At 41.5% G+C, this 24,381-nt stretch overlaps 1 protein-coding gene across 3 annotated transcripts in view; it reads left to right on the top strand.

Annotated features, from left to right (window-relative positions):
- The window catches only part of LOC147427657 (cyclic phosphodiesterase-like), a 40,531-nt gene extending 29,930 nt beyond the window's left edge, over positions 1-10,601 (top strand). Inside the window, exons 2-5 of one of the 3 annotated variants that reach the window (XM_086496435.1) lie at positions 7,675-7,722; positions 8,125-8,182; positions 8,503-8,583; positions 10,265-10,403. In XM_086496435.1, the coding sequence (XP_086352561.1) occupies positions 7,675-7,722; positions 8,125-8,182; positions 8,503-8,573 (177 nt within the window). In that variant the 3' untranslated portion in view covers positions 8,574-8,583; positions 10,265-10,403. Of the gene's footprint in view, positions 1-7,674; positions 7,723-8,124; positions 8,183-8,502; positions 8,584-10,264 lie in introns of all 3 variants that reach the window. The other 2 variants (XM_086496433.1, XM_086496434.1) reach the window with 2 other exon arrangements.
- The last annotated feature ends 13,780 nt before the right edge of the window (positions 10,602-24,381 follow it).

The raw sequence follows: 24,381 nt of genomic DNA, 5'->3' as shown, positions 1-24,381 counted from the left end.
CTCAGCAGCAGGAGTGCAAATGGATCCGGCCAAGATAGACACTATCCGTGATTGGCCCGATTTAAAGAATGTCCATGAAGTTGGAAGCTTCTTTGGACTGTTCGTACTACAGTTCATTCGAAAGCTTGCAGAGGTTGCTTCCCCTTTGCATATCTTGATACAGAAAGGAGTCCCTTTCTCCTGGGAATCCACATACGTGACTGCCTTTCAGACATTGAAAGCGAAATTGACTACGGGACCGGTTTTGACTTTGCCGGACTTGCAGAATTCATTTGAAGTATATTGTGATGCTTGTGGTCGTAGTCTGGGTGCGGTCTTCATGCAAGAAGGCCATGTCATTGCTTACGAGAGCCGATTGTTCTCTAGGCCGGAGTTGACAGCACAGATATATGAGAAAGAGCTTTTGGCGGTTGTCCATGCTCTTACTCAGTGGCGGCATTACCTACTCGGAGCGGATTTTACTGTCTTTAAAGACCATCAGAGTTTGCGCTACTTCTTGTCACAGAAGCAGCTTTCGGAAAAGCAGATGCGGTGGGCGAACATCTTCTCACAGTTTCACTTCCAGATTGTCCATGTGCAGGGACAAAAGAATGTGGTGGCAGATGCTTTGTCTCGGAAGCCGTTGGTTCTGGCTATTTCCGCGATACATCATAGGAGCTTCGAGGATATGGTCGATCAGTATGCCATAGATACAGATTTTGCAGATATTTTCACACGGATACGGGATGGGGAGACAATAGTTGGATGCTCCCTTCGGGAAGGCTACTTGATGAAAAAGACTATGTTGTGCGTTACACAGCCGTTGAGGGAAAAGGTTATGACTGAATGCCATTGTCCACCTTTTACGGGTCAACGCGGCATTGCTACCACCATGAAAGGGGTAGAGAGATACTTCTTTTGGCCGAGACTCAAAAAGGATGTGGAAGAGTTTGTGCGCAGTTGCTTAGTATGCCAGAAGGTCAAGTTTGACAGGCATAAGGCACAGGGATTGTTACAGCCTTTACCCATACCCACCCGCCCCTGGGAAAGTATTGCGATGGATTTCATTTTTGATCTCCCGAGGACACAGAGTGGTCACGATGGTATCTGGACTGTTATTGACAGATTTAGCAAACAGGCTCATTTCATTCCAGTGAAGAAAACAGTCAAGCTGGATCACTTAGCGAGACTGTTTGTGGCCCAGATCTTCAGATTACATGGCATGCCGGAGACGATTGTCTCCAACAGAGACCCCAGATTTACGAGTTTGTTTTGGAAGGCAATTTGGGAGAACATTGGCACGCGGTTGCAGTTCTTGTCATCGTTCCACCCGCAGACTGACGGGCAGTCTGAGATTGCCAATTCATTGGTTCTAGATTTATTGAAGTCTTATATCTCAGATCAGAAGACTCAATGGGAAAGATACTTACCTTTGGTGGAATTTGCCTACAATAACACGATACACTCTTCGACGGGGAAGGCGCCATTTGAGATTGTTGAAGGTGCTGCGAAGGTTCCACCCTTCCTGAGCACGAAAGATAAGATCTTTGAAGCGGATGAATATATGCGAGATTTGGATACGGCTTTTGCCAAGGTTCGCGAGACTTTGCAGAAGTCTCAAGAACGACAGAAAAAGGCAGCGGATCGCCATCGTCGCGACATGAAATTGAAGGAGGATGATTGGGTGCTCTTACGTTTTGAGAAGGCACGCCTACGAAAGAAAAAGGGAAAGAAGAGGCTTTTTCCAAAGCTTAGTATGCTATACTACGGACCTTTCCAGATTACTGAAAAGATAAATGATGTCTCCTTCTGATTGAAACTGCCAGATACATGGAGGATTCACAATGCATTTCATGTGAGTGTCTTGAAACCTTTTAAAGGTGATGTGCCTGATGATGGGGAGCCTGATGAGCAACCCGAAGTGGAAGAAAACGAGGAGATCCTTGTTCCTGAACAGATTTTGGCACATAAAGATACGAAGACTAAAGGTAAAGTCCGAAGGCGATTCTTGGTTAAGTTCAAGAATTATCCCGCACTAGATGCGAAGTGGATGGAGGAGGAGGACCTAGCAGATACTCCTCAGATTGTGAAACTTTACCTCGATGCTTTTGGTTTAGCATAGTCTATTCCAAACGGAACCCAGAATTCAGCTTGGCCGAAGATCTGGTGCAGTGGGATGCACAAGAGGGGAGTCGCTCCGTTGCTTTGTCAACAGATGCCTTGATTTTGATACTAAAGTCACTGATGTCTCTTTGAGCTTCAGGGATATTGAGAGCTGACAGTGTTCTGCTGGATGACTTTATGAAATGGAATTCTTGATTATGATACTGATTTGTTCTTGACTTCTTTTAAGTGCAGGAACTGATAGACGAAATGACTGCATCATTTTGGTCCGATTGATCTCGAATAGACATGGTTGCAATAGGGGTTAGTCAATCGGACATCGATGAGGTCCCGATTGGACCTAGATATGATTGCTAGCTACATTGCCGATAAATCATGCTCTAAGATCCGAATGAATGTTGAATGTCATGTGATGTCCTGTGATGTGAGTGTCAATTTGGTACATGTGCTAGATGTGTATTCCTAGTACGTAGGTACTAACAGTCAGTGTCTGCTAAGACGGTTTATGGCTTTTGTCGGTTTTGCAGGCATAATCGCGGTCGATTACAATGCTTTCAAGAGGGGGGTATGTCACAGTGATGACGTGGCGACGACAGAAACCCTAATTTCTGGCTGAAACCCTAAAATTCCTGCAAACCCTAAAATCTGCCAAAAACCCTAATTTGTAGCAAACCCTAATTTGCAGCAAACCCTAATTTCTGCCGGGATGCCACGTGGCAGCAGTTGGTACGGATTTCTGTGATTTGCGGCAGGATTTGCGGGCTGCTTTTCTAGGCGACGCAAGTTTCTGATGCTTTCTCTACGCAATGAGAAAGAGAGAGAGAGGAGATGCTTTTGCTTTCAGTCATTGACTCTGTGTGAGAGAGAGAGAGAGAGCAGTTGCTTTTGCTTTCAGAACTTCTCTATGAGAGAGGGAAAAGAGCTTTTGCTTTCAAGCTTTTGGGGCTTTGCTTTTGGCATCCCTTGTAAACCTTTAAATAAGTGGCTTGGGCCTTCACTTCTCAGAGCATCTAGACGTAGAGTCTGAAAGTGAAACCCTAACCACTCTTTGTACTCTTACATTGATTTTAATAAATAAAGAAATACCGAAAGGGGCGCCAGTCTTTGGGGCCAATATCTCTAGGCACGGAACTCCGCCGGGCGAGCGTAAATCTATTGTGATCTGTTAATTGTTTTGAAGTGGTTATTTAGTGCTGTCGCGATTGATTCTTGACTTGGAGTGTCCCAGTTTGTTACACTCCACCAATCTAACACTTCTACAAAGACATCAGTCATTGATCAATCACATTTCTGTCAAGGGTCTCAAATACAAATCTTGATCATTGTAACCATTTAGCAATCACATCGAGACCATGTTGACCTTTCACGGATGTTCTGATCTACTAAATCTCGTTATATCAGATTCATATCCTTTCATTTTACATTTCAACCAAGCAAACCATGCCCATGACCATCCCCACAAGACAATACATCCACATAGCATGCAATTCACAAAATCACGCACTTAGTTCATAGTGGACATCGTGTTTCAATCATTCAATCTAGCCATCTCATTCCGTCTAGAACTCTTGATGCACTTAGATCACTGCGCATCCTTCTTATCCTTCCAAAACTCTTGATGCACTCACAACAATATCCGGTCATCTCATCCAGATAGACATCTTGATGTACTAGAATCTCATCCACTTCACATACACTTAGGCATCACATCTAGATCTCACTGATCTCTAACAGATGTTTATATGCACTAAGTTCAAGTCACATTCATTCTTCATTCACTTGGCCATCACATTCATATCTTACTTATCTTTGACGGATGTGTAGATGTACTAAGTTCTAATTATTTATCAGACAAAATGCTGTAGACATTTCATCTTTCTCTAAATGTCTCTAACAATACACACATGAAAGAGCACATGTTTTCAGTTCAATCAAGGTAATTTCCAATTCAGTGGACACAATTCATAAAGTCATTCCGCAAAATATTGTCAGCTCGTCAGCATTCTAAAATCTCAAAGAGAGATCAGTGACTTTATTCAATCTAGGCAATCTGTGACAAAGGAGTCGAGTGGCTCCCCTCTTGTGTAGTCCACACCACACGAGATTCTACCTGCTTATTCATCGGTAACTTTTGGCATAGACATTGCTAATAGCCCAAAAGATTCAAGGTAGAGCTCTCTCTGAAGAGAAATTGCGAGGTTCTCCTCCTCCATCCACTTTGCATCATCGAGGGCCAGAAGGTACCCTTGACCGAATTCTCCGGTGGACCTAGCCTACCTTTCAATTCTTTCCTTGTGCCCTTTGACATATTGGTAGCCCTTCTGGCCTCTTGTCCTTAGCACCTCAATCTGGATTTGGGAAATTCTCTGATCTACCAGTTAATTTCCTCTACTTTCTTTCCTTGTGCCATGGGATCTATGGGTAGCCTCACTAGCCTCCTCTTTCCATTGGCACGTTAGTCTCAATCATCAAAATCTTAAGACGCACTATCATCTAATCCAGTGCGTCGGAACCCTCGGATGCGCTACCATCCGATTCTCTTACTGCTTCGGAATATTGTGATGAGCTGTCATCTAGTTTCCTTGATTCATTTTTTTCACTAGAAGACTCTTGTCCTGGTGAGGTGGATACCATCCTGTCCGTAGGATAAGTCAATGAGCCGGCATGCATTCCGAATCCTTGCTTAGCATGTCCCATAAGTCAGACTTCTGTTGTAGACAATACTCTCATATCTCTTTTGGCAAACCACAGCAAAACCGCTCAATTTGGTCCCTCAAAGTAATCTTTCGAAACGAAGAGACTGGCAAATAAGTATCCCAAAACCTCTGGCAATAGTCATTCAATGTATCTTTCTTAGTCATTCTCAGTTGATGCCAAGCCGTGATGACATCTCTTTCATATTCGTTTGACGTGAAAATTTTCTTGAATCTACCCACGTCGCAAGTGCTTCTTTGCGTAGCAATAGAGTAGACCACCATGTCTGTGCATTTTCTTTCAAGTAAGATGCTACCCTTCGCACCTTGGAGTGCTCCGACAACCGACCTCCAGAGAAGGCGACGTCAACTGTTGTATAAACTCAAGGGCTCGATGGGTGTCCTAGTAACCCGAAAACGTCTCAAACATGACGGCTTGACCCCTTTCGTTGAACTTCTTGGTTTTCTTGCTCATTTGGTCACTCTTAGAAGAGGACGAGCTTTCCTCCTCTAGACAGCTAGATGGCCTCCCATGCCTTCTAGACTTTTTCAGAATTCTTCTTTCCTTGCTTTCTCGCTTTTTCTCCTCTTCTTTCGCCTTTTCTCATCCTCACTAGAACTAGAGGACGACGAACTGTCGGAACTGTCCGTGCCGTGCATATATAGCCCTAGAGGTGTTGGTTGGCCAACTGTCCACCAGCCCCCATGATCTCATAAATGGGAAAAATAGCAAGACAGGCACCGGATGGCCTGCAGTGCTTTGGAAAAAAATCAGGCAAGGCCGGGAAAAATTCTCCGAGTTTGCAGGAGCCTAATAGCTATGGAACAAAGCCAAAACCCTAAGCTAAACACATCCTGACATGAGAAAACGACCTCACTTTGGCAAGCACAGCCTCAAAATAGCCCTCATTCCCTAACATTTGTCTCTGGGGAGAAACTGGAACCGACTTGTCACGTGCATATGGCTTTGTGTGCCATGTGGACATGCTTCATCGACTTCTAGAGCCAGTTTTCCCCTTCTTCCTAGATAGGAGTGTCTAGAATACTAGGAGGATTAGTACCGGCAATTTTGTGAGCGTGTTCACAAGACATGCATGTTCGGACAAGTCCATTAGATTAGGTTTTCCAATTTTGGAACCCTCTTGCATAAATGGTTTGTAAATGCGTTGTAGTTACAGGTAAGAGGAATCCAATGAGCCATTCCCCGCGTCGATCTAATTCCTGGGTGAAAGTTTCACCCAAACTGCCCCCCCCCCCCCCCCCCCCCGGGCCTAACTTTTTAATAAATCATTTTTATGATTTATTTGTTGGGTGTACGGATTGATCATTGCCCTACCTAAGCCTAAGGAAATTAATAAGCCAATTTTCAGCTTTATAAAGGGACCCATCCAGCCAGCGCTTTCTCTCAGATTGAGCTAGTGCTAAGTTCAGCCAGCGTTTTGCAAACTCTAGTGCAAACTCTATTGCTAGCGTTTTCAGCCTGTAGTCCAGCCAGTGTTTTAGGAGCAAGCAGGCTGGCGTTTGCAGATCTAGTGCTAGCACTAGCAAAGTCCAGCAGAATCAGCAAGCGTTTTCAGCTTTCAGCCTGTTCCGTTGCCGGAACAGGGCTTGGAATTGCGTGCGCATGTTTCTCGTTGCGGTCCGATACTTCGGCAGCCCATTGAGCCTCCCCTCGGCCATTCCCTCGCCGGCATTGAGTGCTCCATTGCTGTCCATCGTCGGCCTCCTCGAGATCTGCGTTTTTGAGCCCTTCATTCCTCTCACGTCGGGAGTGCAAATCAGCCCCTTGGTGACCATCTGCAAGTCCACATCGAGGAGGATCCAAAGGTGCATCAAATCAGGCCCGAAGGTGCCTCATCTTGAGGAGTTACCGCGGTGACAGTCATCATTCGAGTCAGTAGAGTCGGCACTTGAGGTATTCCATTGTGTACATTCCATCTACGCAATCTAAAGCAAATACCACATTGGCAACGGTGTGGGGGACCCCTTGAGAGGGTTGGTTGGGACCCTATTGGGTGTCATTCTCCTCCACTATCTTGCTCTCTCCCTCTTCCCATCTCTACCGCACTCTCTCATTCCCTCCCCCAGGGAAAGGTAAAAGGAACCATCATTCAAGCTAAAAGGAATCACTAACGCAAGGAAAGAAGTGAAGGATTGTGGAAGTGTAAAATTAGATCTTCATCATTTCAATTCCGCTGTAGTTTGTCCATGTGGCTAGGATACAAAGCTTGAGATTTCACCAATTATTGGCTGGATACAAAGCGTAGCCATAGCACTTGTCACATGGGGTTGCCTTACATGTTAAAATAACCACATCAATAAGCAAAATTCGTGAAAATGACTGAAGTATATGGGCTCAAAATAGACAGACGTCACATAAAATACGCTACGTTAAGGATGATTGGAATGAAATAATAGTTGCATGCAAACTGTCGTCCGATGTTTGAAAAGGTTTGAAAAGTTTGGACTTTGAAATAGGGTTTCAAATTTCTCCCTAATTGGATTTAAAAAGTTGGGTCTTTTGCATTGATCATTCATTCACTATTCATTCTAGTGCATGTTGTTGCAATATCATGAAAATGCAACTTGCTTGCAAATGCTCTATTTCAGTGCTGATTTGAATTCATGTTTCTGAAAGGCCGTAAAATTAGGGTCATGTTTGAAATGTCCTATGGGTCCGAATTAAACTCGTTTCATACTATCAAACCCATTTGCGTTTGACGTTTGATTGGCATCTGAAAAAACTGTTGATTCTAATTTTCTCTTGATGCACAGCTTCTTGAAGAGGATTATAATCTTCAGGACTATGCCTGAAGAGAAATTTGTAACGTGTGATACTGAGAAAGGGCTTCCTTGTGTCTGAGCCTTGCCTCATCAGGTTCTCCTATGCGTGGATCTTGGCAGTGCACACATTGTGTCCGGCAAGGTGACTTTTAGGCCATTTATTAAAGGACACAGCATTTTGATGCAAGTTTTGAAAACATGAAAAAAATCGGTATTTGTGGAGCGAATTCAGTACAGAAGCACAAGATATAAGTTTAGTCAGCTTGTCAAGCCTCCTCTTGTCCATGAAAATTCACGTGCGTGTCATAATTGGAAACAGCAAGCATCGACACTAGGCCTCTTCATTGATGACAGCCGGTTCTTTTGTTAAAGTTATGATTTCCATGTCAAATGTGGGCCTCAATTTTGTGCCGCAAGAAGGATTGAAGATCACAGTGCTAGCCCTCATGGCATTAAGCATTCTTATGTTACTGATGCCTTACTTTTCCTGTTTTCTTCCCCTTCTTTTCATTGTATTTACTGCGCATATGTTTGAATTTCATAGGTACTTCAGGCAAATAAGTTGGTGCAAGGCGTTTTTGAAACTCAACAGTCGAATCAAGGTAATTTCTAATGCTATATTTTTGTGCGCATTTTAAGTTCTTGCAAATTGTGTAATGGGTTTGAAGAGAATCCCTTGCTTGTTGCAAGTGTTGAAAGGAAATTTTCAAACATAAACCGACCAAATGACCATCTACTATGCAAAGAAATGGATTATGCGTGTGCATCTGTCAAAAGGGGGCCCGGGGGGGGGGGGGGGGGGGGGGGGGGGGGAGGGGAGTAAATGAAAGATGTCCATGTCTCTCAAAGTTTGGTGTGACTTGTATTGATTCATGAACTTAGTCTAGCTCTCTGCTTATGCATCCTATCCTTTGCTAAACAGAACATGAAAGAGATTTGCTGGTTTCTGCCAGTACAAATTGCCAAAGCGGGGGGCTGCTCTCGTGTGTATAGATTAACGATGGTGAGGGCTATCATACATTCTAGGTCTTAAAATCGTCGAGTGCGGGTCATCAATTGTGTGATACGGGACGTAACGGGACAAAGTCGGTCTGGACTGCTATAGATTAAATTAAACCACTTAATAATGCAAGTGGGCCTTAAATATGTTAAACAGATCTTGATAAGTCCAAGCAAGTTTAAACAGGATCAAACATGTTCAGACAAGATTTCAGCCGGTTAATCAAAGCAGATACTCAAACATCCAAAAGAATATGTAACCATATGTCAGATAGGTATTTAAGCATTTAGTGAGTGACTATGAGTCTTTATCTCAACAATCGTACCGGATCTCAATGACGTAAAAGATTATTCAACCATGTATCAAACATGTACTATTTAGCGACGCAAGTCGGTCTTCACCTTAATCATTATACCATACACTCAGGTTTAGAAATGCATCCCTTGATGCCAAGTTTTGTTGGGTTTAGGGTGGGCTAGTGAGTAGCATTTATGGTTGTGTGTGTGTGTACCCTGCCCCCCCCCCCCCCCCCCCCCCCCCCCCCCCCCCCAAAACAGCCCCGCGCCCGTTTGAGAAAAAGGTAATTGCCCTCAATTACACTTGCAAATACCAATCCGTTTCATGAGCAAACACCGACTTCATGCATACATGCCAATGACCATCCCCACTAGACTTTAGACATTCTCCAGCATGCATCCACACAAAATTGAATTCCACAATCAAATTCTATCTAGTAAGCTTGTCGATATTCCAGAACAGTGATCTTCTCAGTCATCACATCTAGATCTCATCGATTTCTCGTAGATGTTTAGATGCTACGTATCCAGTCTATCTTATCCAAGCCGGAAATTTTGATGCTCTAAAGTCAAATAAATGCGTCACAGATGCTATAGAATGCCATGCCAATACCACAGATGCATTCACATAAACATGAATACATAAAGCTCTTCCACATTTGTACGGTACTCACTCATGTTTGTCCACATAGCAGAGTTCCAATTCACATCTATACAGTACTCAAGATGCAAGTACAAACATATGCTTTAGATAGACAAGGTCCTGCAGTTTCAAGCATCAAAGACACACTTGCATTAGAGTTTCAATTGGAAGTTGTACTTATGTCTTTTTAACTGATGGCTTCTAAGTAAAAGCTCTTAACAACTTAAGAACATAATTTCTCTCATGCTGGAAGCACACAAATTTCTGTGCTCTCTCCTTCCCTATAATGCATGGGGTATGCTCATACGTGCTGTATTCAAACAGCACACGTGCGTGTCTTCGTGCTTCAAAATACTTTCCAGTTTCTAAGATATTTTGGTAGGATGATTGAAGGGGTGAGATCCGAAATGAGTTCGCCTATGTCTGTAGACCCCAAACACATCGTGGTTAAACCCAAACACGACGGGCTGGGAGTGTCATAACATAACAATCGACACGTTAAACTTAAGGCACAGAATTCAGCAAGATGAACTGTTTTAATGAAAGCCAGCCATACATAGAGAGAAAAGTGGTGTGGAATAATGAGAAGAGACCCCTTAAGGCTCATTATGGCTATGGCAACTTGAAAGTGCAAGAAAATGCTGAAAAATCAGAGTTCTTAGTTCTAGTTAGTTGCTTTTGAGTGTCTTTCTGTCAATTTATGGGGCAAAGCTAGTTGAGACCTTTATTCTGCTGTGTTTTGCAGTGTACATGCCACATATGAGCCTGCTGTATGCTGATCTAACTGCGGACGACAAAGAGAAAGCTAGGCTTCTAGTTGAAGAGAATTATGGATCTCAACTCTGTGAGACAGAGTTCCTTGTCTCATCCTTATCTTTGTATAGTACTGATATTAATGATAAGGCTTTGACTTCATGGAAGAAGGTTGCTGAGTTTCCATTGGAAGGATAAGCTTTGAAGACTACTCGTCTTAAGTGTATCAAATAATACATGCCTAACTTGCTTCGATCTGATGAAGAGTTGAGGTATGGATGTAATTACTGGTCAGTAGTAACAAGAAAATAATTTTGCACCTGGCTAAACTCTTTACTTAAGCTAGCATTGGAACTTTGGATATGTCGATGTTTGCTCTTCGTCGCATTGTAATCTTTTATCTCATTTTCCCTCGTTCTGAGGCAACTTTGTGTGTCATTTATCATTTCTACAAGTGGATGTGTTGGGCCGATATATTTTTCTTGATTGTTCCAAGGCTTGTGTGTGATTACTATTACTTTTCACCATATGGCAAACATGAAATGTCCAAATCTCGAAAACCTACACACAGGACAAAATTGCATGCATAGTACTGCCTATAGTGGAACCAAAGTAGTTTAAGTACTAAAGAGCGGGGCTGCCCACGTCCAACGGGTGGGTAGCATTCGACCCGCCCAATCCTGTACGAATGTCCATTAGGCGTCCCATCTTCATAATTGATTGGCCGGCTGTTAATTTGGGCGAGTTTGGGCCACTATTGTCACATGGCCCATGGGCCAAGACCCAAGGCTCAAGGGTGGGAGGCCAAAGTTCAAGCTTCATCTGTTGCAAAGATGCCATTTGGGCATTTCAATTTTGACATCCTAGGTTGTAATGTGCAACGGAAGTGATTTAAGGTGATAACTCTAGATAAGTGTTGAGTGTCTGCTCTAGTTCCTTTTATTTCATGGAGAGATGCGCGATAGACTAGAGGGAGAAGAGAGAGATAGTGTGAGTGAAGGTTCTATGAGCGATAGAGAGAGGAAGAAGCCTAACACCACATGGGGTCCCAAACTCCCTTCCAAGGCCCCCCTATCTATTGCAAGAGAGGTATTTGCTTTAATATGCACAAATGTTGATATAATGGATCTAGATGCTAAGATGTTGATTGGATCTTGTGGGATGCTTGGATTTGCGAAGCTAAGGGCTGAAAACTAGAAACAATAGGGTTGATTGACTTGGCTCTGCAATTTGACGGCGAGTCTATGGCTGAAATTTGCAATCGATGACGATGGAAGTGTGAACGTTGGGAATGCTCAACAAATCTAATCTGGAGGGGTAGATTTGCTAGCACCAAGGCTATTGATGCAAAAAATGCCGATGCCAATGTTGAGAGCCAGTCGTCGTTGGATGGGATTACAGAGAGTATGAAGCTTTGGCTAAGCAAGGCTCAAGAATCGTAGTCACGACAAGCTAACAAGCATCGTCAAGATGTTACTATCAAGGAAGGGGATTGAGTGTATCTTAGAATGATGTAGCATCGTCTTAAGCAAGTAGGAAAGAAGTGTCCAAAGTTGTCTTTTAGGTTGTATGGTCCATTTCTAGTTATTAACACTAGTTCTGTAATTGGACACTACAATGTCCTGTTTTCCTACGAAGTTTTGGTTATTTAGTTGTCAAGCTAGAAATAAGTTTTTTACACCTTGCTTCTAGACCATAGGTTGGTTTATGAGGGAAAGAAAACATTGGATTTTTCTCCATGTCAAAATATAAGCCCTATGGAGAGAATTGTGATAATTTCTAAGTTGTAATTTTCTATAAAATTTCAAGTTGTTTTGCCAAAATAATAATAAAATTCTTATATCTTTTTGTAGAGGTGAGGTTTTTATTGTTTTTAAAAGCCGAGTGCTAGTACTTGGTGTTACAAAATAATGGAATGAGCTTCAAGGAATAGTTTCAAATTTAATTGCAAGCTAAAAACATAATTTCATACTTTAGCACGTGCTAGGAATTTCAAATTTAATTGCAAGCTATAAACATAATTTCATACTTTAGCACGTGCTGACTAAGACTATAACTTTGGCCTTTCGAAGGTCCTCTCATGAAATTGGGACTATTCTAGTGCAATTTGACAACATCAAATGACTTTATATGTTACAACCAAGAAATTAGGTATTTTTTCGGCTCCCTAACTTACTTAAATCTTGTCGCTTACACCTTATCTTGAAATTTTGATTGTGCAAAAACTCTTGAAAATCTCGAGTCCTTCACAATAACATTGAAACTTAAGGTTTTAGGTATCCCATTTTATTCATACCATGCACTTTGATACCTTTAGTTGATATGTGTGGAAAGTTTGAAATTATTTGAGGTTTTGATTACTTATGTCTCAAGAATTAAAATATCAAAATTTTTGCATGCGCAATTTTGAATATTTGAAATGATCCAAACATTGTTTCTTACCAAAGCACTTCTACTTGCCACATTGAGTCCTCATTGTAGAGGGTAAGCAATGTATCACTTTCTAAAACTCAAAAACACATAAAAACATATTTTTTCTATGCATACAACGATATGCTTGAAATGGCCATATCAAACACGTAGAACTTCCCATCAATTTATATACTCTCAAGTAAATCTTTTTGCACATAAAACTTGCAATTATCTATAGCACAATTGTAGAAACTTGTGTACAATTTTCTACAAGGTCGCTTCATTTTTTCTTGAGCTTATAAAGTCGATTTCTTTAAAGCATCAATCACAGTCTTATGGGGGTCCACTCGATGAGTATATTTCTTGATCATGATAGCTTCTAAAATGCAAGGTTATATTTTTCAAAGACCCTCTAGCTAACATATTTAAGCATATCAAGAGGGTTTTCTTAAATACACCGTCTAATACAAGTAGCATTTAATCTAAATTTGTAAAAAAAGGACACTTAAGTGCCCTGTTGTGGTACCAAACTAGTATTAAAAAGATCAATGATATGTCTATGAAATTGCGGTTGTCTAATAGTCAATTCACAATGTTTTCCATGTTTCTTGATAAGTTGTTTTAGGGGTATTCACCAAAGGAGATTTTAGTAAAGAGAGATTATAGATGGAGCTGAAGTGATGGAGCCGGAGCAGATTTTACTGCATCATTTTTGCCACAACTCAGAAATAAACACGACGGTATTTTTTGAAGTTCAAGGAGATTGAGGAACCCATAAGGCAATGTGGGCCGAGGAAGATTTCTTCACAGATTATCTTGAGTTGTTCGCAGACTGCAAGGAAGCCATACTAATATCTCACCATAAAAAGGAGGGGATGTTGCGTGCACATCCAACATGCACAAGCTATAACTCCTACTTCTAGGGTTTAGGACAACCTAGGAATTGTGAACCTGTACGTAGGATGTGTATGTCCATACACTTTACCTTAGTTGCATACCCTATGTTTGCACAAGAGCATCGCCGGTGTCTGCTAGGTGTAGGCACTGGAGAGTGTTCCCATCTAGTATTAGAGTATCTGACCTAGGTAGTACCGCATACAAAGCACCTCATATTAATAACTTTCTTAGTAATAAGTGACATTTAGCTATCTCTTATTAAGTCGGGGTGGCCTTTGGCCTTATTTCTGCTCGACCTAGCTTTCCAACGCTATATAAGTAGCCCTTGGGTCCCAATTGCAAGTCTAGTGCCGATCACCTCGGGGCACAAAGTGCCCTAGTAGCTCCCAAGTGTCTTGGCGTTTTTGCAGGACCCATTTAGCCTTGGCTTATTGCACAAACACCTTCAGCCTTCAATGTCTTTCACTATTAGCATCAACGTTTTTTGCATTAGTAGCCCTGGCACTAGCACATCTACCCCATTGGATCAAATCAGCTTAGCGTTTTCAGCATTCAGCCTTTTATCGTCATCAATTGTAGATTTCAATCATAGCCTCATCGTTAGATTTCAAAACCAAGTCAAATCAGCTCTAGCATCTCCAATTGTCAGCCCTTAGCCTTGTAGATCCAAGCATTCCGCAAGATCCCATGAGCATCTTAGCATCTATATCCATTGTATCAACATTTGTGCAATCTAAAGCAAATACCTCTCTAGCAATAGAGAGGGGCCCCTTAAAGGGGGGTTTGGGACCCTAGAATGTGTGCCACATGAAGATTTGACAAGACTGCAAGGTTGCTAATGTGTGTCTAGACCTCCATGTGTATGTGTTTGCTCGGACATCACAACAAGACTACGAGGCAAGGCATGGATGCTGTTACTTCTAATTTTTGGGAAGGCATAGTGCCAAATCTCAACCATACTTATGCATGGCACTTTTGTGAGAGGGGCACTATATGCTTTGCATTTTCACTCTTTGCCTGATTGCATGATGAAAAATTTAAGGATTCACATTGTTCTCATGATGCTTAGCATAAACAATATCCTCCGCGTTACCCACTTGGACGAAACCCATAATTTCCAAGTCTCCAGTGCATTTCAATTTACACTTTGTCAATGCTTTCTCTTTTTTGAATTAGCCAATTCTTTAAAACAAATCAAAACTATGATCTTTTTCACATGCCTCACTTAAATTAGTGTCCTCTCAAAAATTGCTGATGTGGTCGTTTGCTTCTAAATTGTGCATTATTCTTAAATTTCTAATTGGTCATTATTATGCCTTCAATTTCATGTCTATTTAACCTTACCTCAATTTTTGTTAAAGTGTCCATCTCTCTACACTACATCCCATTTTAATGTTCCCAACAATTTCCATAGCAATGCTACCAAGCAATACTAGTTTGCTCCTCATTTCATACTTGAGGATTTGGGTCCTTGCTGAAGCTAGAGCTGCTTGTGGAAAATTTGATAATTAATATGCAATTTGACATTTTCGACTCTAGACTTCGTAGTTTTGAGGTGTTAATGCAATCATGGTTTTCTTTAACCCTTTTTTAAAATTTGGATCTTGCACTTTTGTGTACTTTTTATCTTTTTGTCTTTTGTGACTTAAGTTATAGCACTATGACACTGACTCCTTAGCTAGGGGCACTAAAGGGATTTGTAACTATCATAAATGGGGCTCTTGTCATGATTCTCAAAAAAATTAATTCACATTAAGTCTCTAATAGATTTAGAAAGGGAATCACTTTGAGATAGTACAATGAAATCTTTTTCATCTTCTTCGTTTCATCTATTTGCAAGTCTCTAGGCTTCTCTGAAAAAATCCTAGCTAGATGGTATACCACAGCACAACGTGCAAAATGTCAAAGTTTTTGTCCAACTAGCTTTAAGTCTTTCTAGATCTTTTGTCAAAGTTTAGTGTACGACTTTCTTACACACGTGGACCATAACACCTTGAACATAAAACAATTTTAGATTGTAGATTAAAGGCTAGCTCTCTAGTTGGGTTCTTGCTTGTGTTAGCACTATTAATAGGCCTCTCCTCATTAGGATACACTTGTGCAATCAGAAGTGCCAACTCTTTTAACCTTGTTTTTCTTATTTACAACTCCCATAGGGAATGGCGGTTGCAGTTGGCTTGGATTCTCAACAACTATGATGAGCACACTTTTGGCTTGATCTTTTTGCATTTGGCACATTTGCTCTTACATGTGCTTCACTTGTCATGACCTTTGGACACATCTTTGACGATTACGCATACCGCCTACTATTGCCTCCCAAGGATGCTTAAATTGAGGGGGGACACTGTAACATTAGCCAAACGTCACAAGAGGTTTGGCAATGTGATAGAGGTGGAGGCAAATAGTTATTGTAGGCCCAAGTATATCATTCACAATGTCCCTCGACAAAGAAAGCGAGAAATTTATCTCTTGGTAGACCATCTCATGCACAAGGTTGCCTTATGGGAAACCCTAGCTTCATCTCTCAGTTCTTCGTCAAAATAATCTCATGGAAATTGAAGCACCTCCATAGATAAGCCCACATATTTATTTGAAGAGAGAAATCTGTAATTGGTACCTTCACACTCAAAAACAAGGTAGAAGTAGAGCGTGATCGGACTAGGGCACCATAGAAAAACCCTGAGTATCCCCTCTGAAAGGGGGTGAAAGTGCCCCCCTTTCTCAGAATGACGGCATTGTCACTAATGTGGCATTTTGAGCCATATTTTACCCTAAATGGGTAATGTTTGGCTAGATTATGACCTTTTTTGTCCATTTTTCACCCAAAAAGGCCCAATGAGCTAAGAAAATTCCCTAAATTTATGGAAAACTCCCTTCAGCTCAAATTGTATGCCAAACGTCATTTTTTCAATTGTCATTATTAGTGGACACATTGACAGTTGCACATGTGAGCTACATCGATCGTGATCGTCTACATCAGACTTTCTAGGCAAGACGGATTATGACAACCATGATACAATTGACATGTTCACATTCTAAAACCAACGTAGGCATTGGCCAAAGTGATAAAGTACCCAATGGTTCCATATCAAAGGCCATGACTCCCTAGTAAGATATGTACACGATAAGAACCATGAAAGCCGCCTTCACACATATCACACCATGTACATTGTAGTATTTGCTCTTGTACATCAAGACACATAAAAAATGAGTGGAACTTTTAATTTGACATTATGTTTGTGCCACGACATGGCAGCGTATGTTGAGTTCTTTTGTGTCTAGCATGTATGTTTCCACAAATATGGCTGAGTTTTGTTGGCGGAGCATACGGAATTGATTTTCTGGCTAATAGTACAATTTGCAAAACCCATTGGAGCTTATGGACTCAACTTTCCATGATGGACCTTGAGCATCATGGTATATGGATTTAGGTTTGTTTTTTATGGCTCTCAAAGTAGTTAAAATTTGTAATTGTACCATAGTTTACATCTAAAGATGTTGAGGTATTCCACTCACTTGTGTGGACTACCAACTTTGTAGTGACCTCATATGAAATGAAATTGTGAGAATAGCCAAGATTTAAAAAAATTAGGGATTCTTGGTCACATACTTTTTTCCATCCATGACATAAGAGTGACTAATCCTTCTTAGCTTCAAAAGAGAATATACTGTTGGAGATTTGGGTATCCTTCTTTGCATGCTTGGGATTCATAAGAATTGCCCCCCACACTTGAAGCAGTGATTCTTTTGAGTCTTTCACTCCTTTGTTGTTTCACAAAAGGACAAAATTGCCTACATAGTACTCATTGTGGTGGAAACGGAGATTGAAATGAGCTCGAATCAAAATTCTGAGCACATCCAGCTTTGCAAGACTTCCCAAAGTATTTGTCAACCTACTGACACTCACGAAAACTCACTCAAATCGGAGAAAGTGAGCAAGGAGGTCAAAGCACCAACACATGTATCTTAACTTAGTTAATTTTTGGGTTATGTAAATTTTTATCGAAGGTTTATTCACATGTTCAACGACTACTATTCCATTATATGAATTGGCCCAAAATGGAGTTAAGTTTGTATGGTCGTCCGAATGTGAAGCAACTTTCCATTCTCTAAAAGTAGCTTTCAACATCGAGACAATTTTGCGTTAGCCAAATTGGAATGTCATCTTCATGTTTATGTACGTAGATGCTTTTGGCATGGTGATGAACTGATCACCTGATGTGTTGGGGTAAAGGCTGTGTGCCTCTTACCGCGACCACACATGTCAGAGGAGTCTGATCGTCCATTACTTGTATACACTTTATTCTTTACTATATAGAAGAATAAGGTGCTCTCTCTTGCACATTGTGATGAGTTGCTCCACACACATCCTATGTTCTCTCTCTCTCTCTCTCTCTCTCTCTCTCTCTCTCTCTCGCAAATGCACCGTATTTTCACACTCTTCAATTGATATCAGAGCTACAACTTGGTGATCGCGGAGAGCATGGCGGTGTCGAGAGCTTCGAGGCAATAGCTTGCTCGCTCTCCACGGTGGAGAGATCAAGAAAGCTTGGAAGCTTTGTGAGAACGCAATGGGATCTTGTGAGATTAGCTGAGAGTGATGTATGATATTGTGGAAGCTCATAAGACAATATGGAAGATAGTGTGTAGGTGAAGTTGTTGCTCTAGAAATTGTGTTCAATAGCACTATTTCCAAAAAAGCATTTCTCCTATAGATTGAAAATATAAAAAATTTGCTCTCACTCCCTGTCTATTTCGACGCGGTCTACAACTTTGTATAAGAAACTTTTTCCAAATTCCTCACCGTTTTGCTGATATTCAGCTCAGACTGACTATATGTAGGAAATTTCAGGTTTTTTGTTTTTGCACAGTGTGCGAGTTTGATGCACTTTTGGAAGCATAGTAGGTGCTTGAAGTTAGGTGCATAAATTTTGAGGCTGAAGATGCAATTGCAGCTCATGTTGAGCTTGAAATTTAAGGTTTTTTGTATAGATTTCGATAAAGAAGAAACGGGTGGATTTAGCTAATGGCGTATACCCATTTTCGATCGAGGTGAAGTAATTGACATTGGCACTATAGGTGGAGCTTCTTTCACAAGTTTCACAGGTTTCATAGGTTACTTTGGTAGTGATTTCATGCTTCGGTTTATGGTCTTTGTGGATGGATTTGCGTATGGTTATGACGCATAGTTGATGCCCATTGCATATGCATTTTGGCAAGCACTTTTGAGTGCCGGTGAGCTCTCTTAGAGGATTGTTTTTGCATTGATCAGTTTTTCGGTTTGCACCTATTTTGCGAGGTGAAGTTGTCGGCATTGGCACTACAAGTGGAGCTTCTTTCACATGTTTTAGAGGACACTTTGGCAGTGATTTAGGGATTTGGTTCATGGTCTTTATAGATGGATTTGCATATGGTTATGGCGCATGGTTGATACCGATTGCACATGCATTTTAGCGAGCTTTTTTGAGTGTCGGTAAGCTCTCTTGAGAGCATTGTTTCCACATCGATCAATTTTCCATTTTGCACCTACTTCGGCGCTCGTTTATGAGCGCTCACTCCGTTGATGTACGTTGAGTGCGAAATGCCATTGTATGTCACATTGTGGAGCCATTTTGGAATTTCTACTCATTGGCATTGAGTAGTTATGGTTTTGAGTCCTCTTTTGGAGACTATAGTGGTCTAGGTTTACTCCCACTTTGGCATCTTGCATGCAGTTTATGGTTTAAATTTTGCTCCTTGGTTTACAGGGGAGACTCTGCCTGATTTTCCCTAGATTTCTTGCCATAGTTTTGGCTTGATTTCCATACACTTTAATTGGCAAGCATACGGTTTTTGGACACACATAGGTATTTATGTACCCACATTCATAGGAGTGCATATGAGATGTATGCTTATTTGGCTACAAGTTACAGGTAACCGGATTTGAGCTTTGGTAGTGGTTGAGTTCCAGGTGTACATTTGGCAATTGAGACTTGCATCAATGTGACAATTGGAGAGCACAATGTGGTTACGGTGATTTTATGCATTGATGCGCTTGAGCATTGCGAATGTTGGTGAGCTCTTTTTGAGAGAATTTTCTCCTCGCAGGGAGCTCATTTCAGTTCAGGTTTGGTGTACTTCTCTTCGGCATTGGTTTATGCACATTGCCCTTGTACAAGCTATAGAGCCATAACTTCACTTATGGTACTTGATATGTGTGATCACTACAAGTTACAGGTAGTCGGAAGTGGTTGAGTTCCAGGTACATTTGGAAATTGAGACTTGCATCAATGTGACAATTGCAGAGCACAGTGTGGTTACACTATTGTGGGGGATTTTATGCGTTGACACGCTTGAGCATTGCGAATGTTGGTGAGCTGCTTTTTGAGAGCATTTTCTCCCCGCAAGGAGCTCGTTTCAATTCAGGATTGGTAAACTTATCTTTGGCATTGGTTTATGCACATTTCCCTTATACATGTTGTAGAGCCATAACTTCACTTATGGTAGTTGATATGTGTGAGATTTCTAAATGACGACTTATGAAAGACAACAAACTCGTTCATGTCAACACTTGAGATGTTGGCATTGTGGTCACATAGGATACATTTGACGACATTGCTTTAGACGCATGAGACAACATCACAGATGTATACGAGATGCACATGCAACTCTGAAACATGTTAGAGAGGGAGTTATAGTGTTGTTATATGCTAGTGACAGTGATGTCACAATTGCCTCAAGTATACCTCTTGTAGAGATGTCTATGGAAAGCACGCTTTCTCCATATTAGTTACTAGATGGAGATGATACTTTCCACATGACAACATGCCATGAGTGGTTTACTAGTTTTTCTAGTGGGAGACTTGGTTGCATGTGACTTGGTGATGGTTGAGCGTGTGACATAGAGGGTGCAAGAGATGTATGTTTATCATTACCCAGTGGTGCATCATACACGCAGGTTTAGCCAAAGCTGGTCCGTGCTACAAAGAGTGCAAAGCAAGCTGGTACAAGCTCTCAGGGGCTTGCCAAAGTGATTGAGCAGCTAGAAAGTCATGAGCAGGCAAGGAGCAGCGGTTATGTATGATATATGTGGTCTTCAGGGCTAGAATGCTCTATTATGGTGCCTGTCTCACAAGTGCATGGTTGAAAGTTTAAAAGTGCAGGAATGGGAGTGCCATAGGTGGCCCTCAATATGGTCTACAAGCTGGTCCAGACGGCTCATCATACGGAGCTATACGATGAGAGATATGTCAATTTAAAGTTGAAGTGGTAGGGCAGTGGAGACATGTGGTTAAAGTTGGTTTCAACAGATAGATGTGAAGATCATCTCATGTGGAGCATGTCGGCCTTTTCAGATTGTCAATCAGAGCTGTGGTTGCCAAGATATTGATAGTTCAAGTTTCAAAGGGGACCAGTTTCGTGTTGGTTTGGTCACCTCAGCCAATGTGCCATCTGAGGTTTTTGGAGCCTCGCCAGGGTTTGTATATGAATTATGCGGCGAGTAAAGGCCATAGGAATTGATGGCATGTCAAACGGAGTCTGGATCAGCAAAATATTGAAGTTTGAAAATGGCGATGTAGTAGTATATGATTTTTTACCAATTTGGGATGCGTCATTTGTGGGCTCGACAAAGTTGAAAAGCATCGGGATTGATATGGATTGAAGACGGGAATTGCATCTACATGCTGGACTTTATGGCTTTTCAATTGGATCCTTAAGCACCAACTTGCAGGGCAGAGACAAAATTGGTGAGGCATGCTGTCAGTAGATTGTGCGAGGTGTATTTGTGTGTTGGTATGGGTGGAGACAGTGATCTGTATGTAGAGGTGTGATGTTTTGGTGGTGTTTTCTAGTGGATGGGGGTGTTGTGGAAACCCTGGGTTATAGAGAGGCAATTGTTTTATGTGTTGAGTGTGTTCCCCTTTCCCCATTTCTATCTTCTGGTGCCCCTACTGAGAAGTATGCTGATTGCTCTTATTTGAAGGCAGAGTTGTGGTTTCAGAGTTGATGAAGTGCGAGTTTTGAAGAGCAGGTGCAATGAAAGATTTCTTGGTCAAGTTTTTCTATTTTCAATGGGATTGAAGATGTGGAAACCTCGGTGCAGGACTATGGTCTATTTGTGCTAGAGAGCATATTGTCAAGAGAAGAAGGCGCGGTTCAAGTTGTTCCGGTCTTGGTCCGCTGTAAAGCTAAAAGATGGTACCACGACTTACTTGATGAAGAAAAGGCTAGACTGGATGACCTTGGAAGTCGCTTTTCCAGGACATTATGTATCGGACGTGCAGCTGCATGATATAAAGCGGAAGCTAGATAGTGTAAAGCAAAGCTTGGATGGAGATTTTTGAGCCTTTAAATGCGAATTCGAAGACCTTTGGAGACAACTAATGGTGGAGGTAACTGCTAGACAAAGTGTTAATTTTTTGAAATCGAGAAAATTTTTGGATTGCCTGTCTGTGGAGGTTAGAGATAAAGTCGAAGTGGATGGGCCGGTGACGTATGTTGAAGCAGTAAATTTGGCAAGAGGCCGAACCAAGAAGATTTTGAAGAACCAGAAGGCTAAGCACAATCTGTCAAATGCTATGGTGCCTAGACAGGTTGAAGTGGTGGAAATGAAGCCAAGGTTGGTGCAAAGGGAAGTTTCGGTTGCAAGAGGAACCGAGGTTTTCCACTTGTATATGGTCAAGAAAAATCCATTAAAGTGTGCTAAAGATCAAAGAGTACGCTTTGCGGATGAGTTTGAAGTTGTGAAGATAGAGGAAATATCCAATCTTGAGATGGAAGAGAAGAGAAGGTGGAAATGGATGATAGCAGTTCTATGGATGCCGATACGACATGGAAAACCGATGTGTCCCACTTAAGGTATGAGGAATTTGATCTTCTGCATGTGGATGAAGATGTGAAAGAGTTTGAGGAGCAGGAGAAAGTGCAAACCAATATGCTTGATGAATTCCAAGTGGGGGAAGACTGGCCTACAAAAGTGGATATGTAGGTAAAAATGCTATGTGGTGCCATGTTGATGGTTGTGCTTGTGAAAGTTTCTATGGAGTGTGCTACAGTGGTGCAGCAAGTACGGAGTTCTGCTATGAAAGGTAAAGCAAGTTTGGCATTGGAAGGAGACTAGGATATTGTGGTAGAGGATAATTCTCTATCTTCTTTGGTAGAGGATGAAGCAAAAGAGTGGACAGATGAAGTTGACAAACCGGAAGTATTGGTTGATCTTGAAGGGCTGATCGATGAAGAAGGGTTGGATGCTGTTGGCATTGAGTTCGGGGAAAGGATGAAGGAGAGCATGGAGCCAATGGTGGAACCAATGTAGCAAGTATGCTCTATGGAAGAGGATGGGAGATTCCTAGGTTGTGTCCAAGATTTCAAAAAGAGGCATGCAATTCATGGTTGAAAAGTAAGTGCAATAGTGCAATATGCTACCCGCCTGATACGGGGTTCCTTTGAGAGGAGCTCCACTTTACATGGTTGGGAGGGAGGGTTCGACATGTTTGTTGGATCAAATGGTGTGCAGGTAGAGCCACATGTATTGAAGATGCAAGGTGATGCTCGGAGAGCTGGCAAAGTGCTATGGGCTTATTGTGTGCATGGATGGCTACGTGCATGGGTGAAGTACTGTTCGAGATTGATAAACATGGATGGAAGAGAACAAAGCCAAGTGTTTGATCTAGGAGGATAGACTACACAGAGGGTGGAGCAACCCACTTGAGGACTGGTGGCAATAGGAAGCAAGTGTAAGACATTGTACATATGGTAGTGTTTTTTGGTTTTCTTATGGTGTTGTCTAGTTTTTCAATTTCTAGGCGAATAAAGATTTTTTTTTGGTTGACATGAATGTTTAACAAGAAGGAGTCTACAAAGGCAAGAATTGACTTTCTTCTGAGGAGCTAGAGAGTTGTCGTAAAGATAATCGGTGTTTCAAGTGCGTGGAGCAAGGACATGCCCATCGTGTTTTCCCCCAAAAAAATGTGCACAATGAGCTGCCTATAGCCTCTATGGTTGAAGCTCCAAAAGAGGATGCTCATTGCCAAGGATTTGTCCTTTCCTATGCTTGTGGAAAGGTGTGAGAGCATGATGCCTTTATTTTGTTTGACCCTGGTTCAAATCACAACTTCATATCCACAAAGTTGGCCACCAAGCTAGGCATACAAGCCCATGAGATGGGACATGCATTGAAATCCAATGGAGATTCCAAGGAACAAGACATCTCAATTACTCCCTTAATTGGAAAATGTGGCCGATGCACTTTCACAATGGCCAAGGGTAAATGTGGTGTCAATAGCAACTCACAATGATCTATCTTTTATGATAGGTGAGTATGCTACTGATCGAGACTTTAAGTAATTATAGCCTTTGCATTAGGGAAGAAAGAAGAACTATTCACCTTGGAGGATGGTTATCTTTTAAACAACAATAGGCTATGTGTTACTCACCCATACCATAAGAAAGTCAGGTATGAATCCCATGCTTCTCCTTATGTGAGGCAAAGAGGGATTCCATACTCTACTCTTTGAGGAGTAGAAATGTATTTCTGTTGGGCTACCATGAAAAGTAAATATACAAGAGTATGTTAGAAAATGCGTGGTATGCCAAAAGTCAAAATTTTACCGAGGAAGTCAACTTGGATTGTTTCAGTTCAACAGGCTTAGCAAGAAAACACACTCTATGCCTGTCAAAAAGACTATTAAGGCACATCAAACGAAAACCCTCTTTAGATCTCAAATTTTCATAGTGTCGGATAGAGATCTTAGAATGACCAATTTTTGGAAGGGTCTCTTTGAGAATCTAGGGATTATATTAAATTTCTCTCTTGGACTA

This window comes from Adiantum capillus-veneris, chromosome 23, assembly GCF_014529385.1.
Source record: "Adiantum capillus-veneris isolate H3 chromosome 23, ASM1452938v2, whole genome shotgun sequence".
Taxonomy (NCBI): Eukaryota; Viridiplantae; Streptophyta; class Polypodiopsida; order Polypodiales; family Pteridaceae; genus Adiantum; species Adiantum capillus-veneris.
The sequence above is the reverse complement of the archived record's forward strand: the minus strand, read 5'-3'. Positions and strand labels throughout refer to the sequence as shown.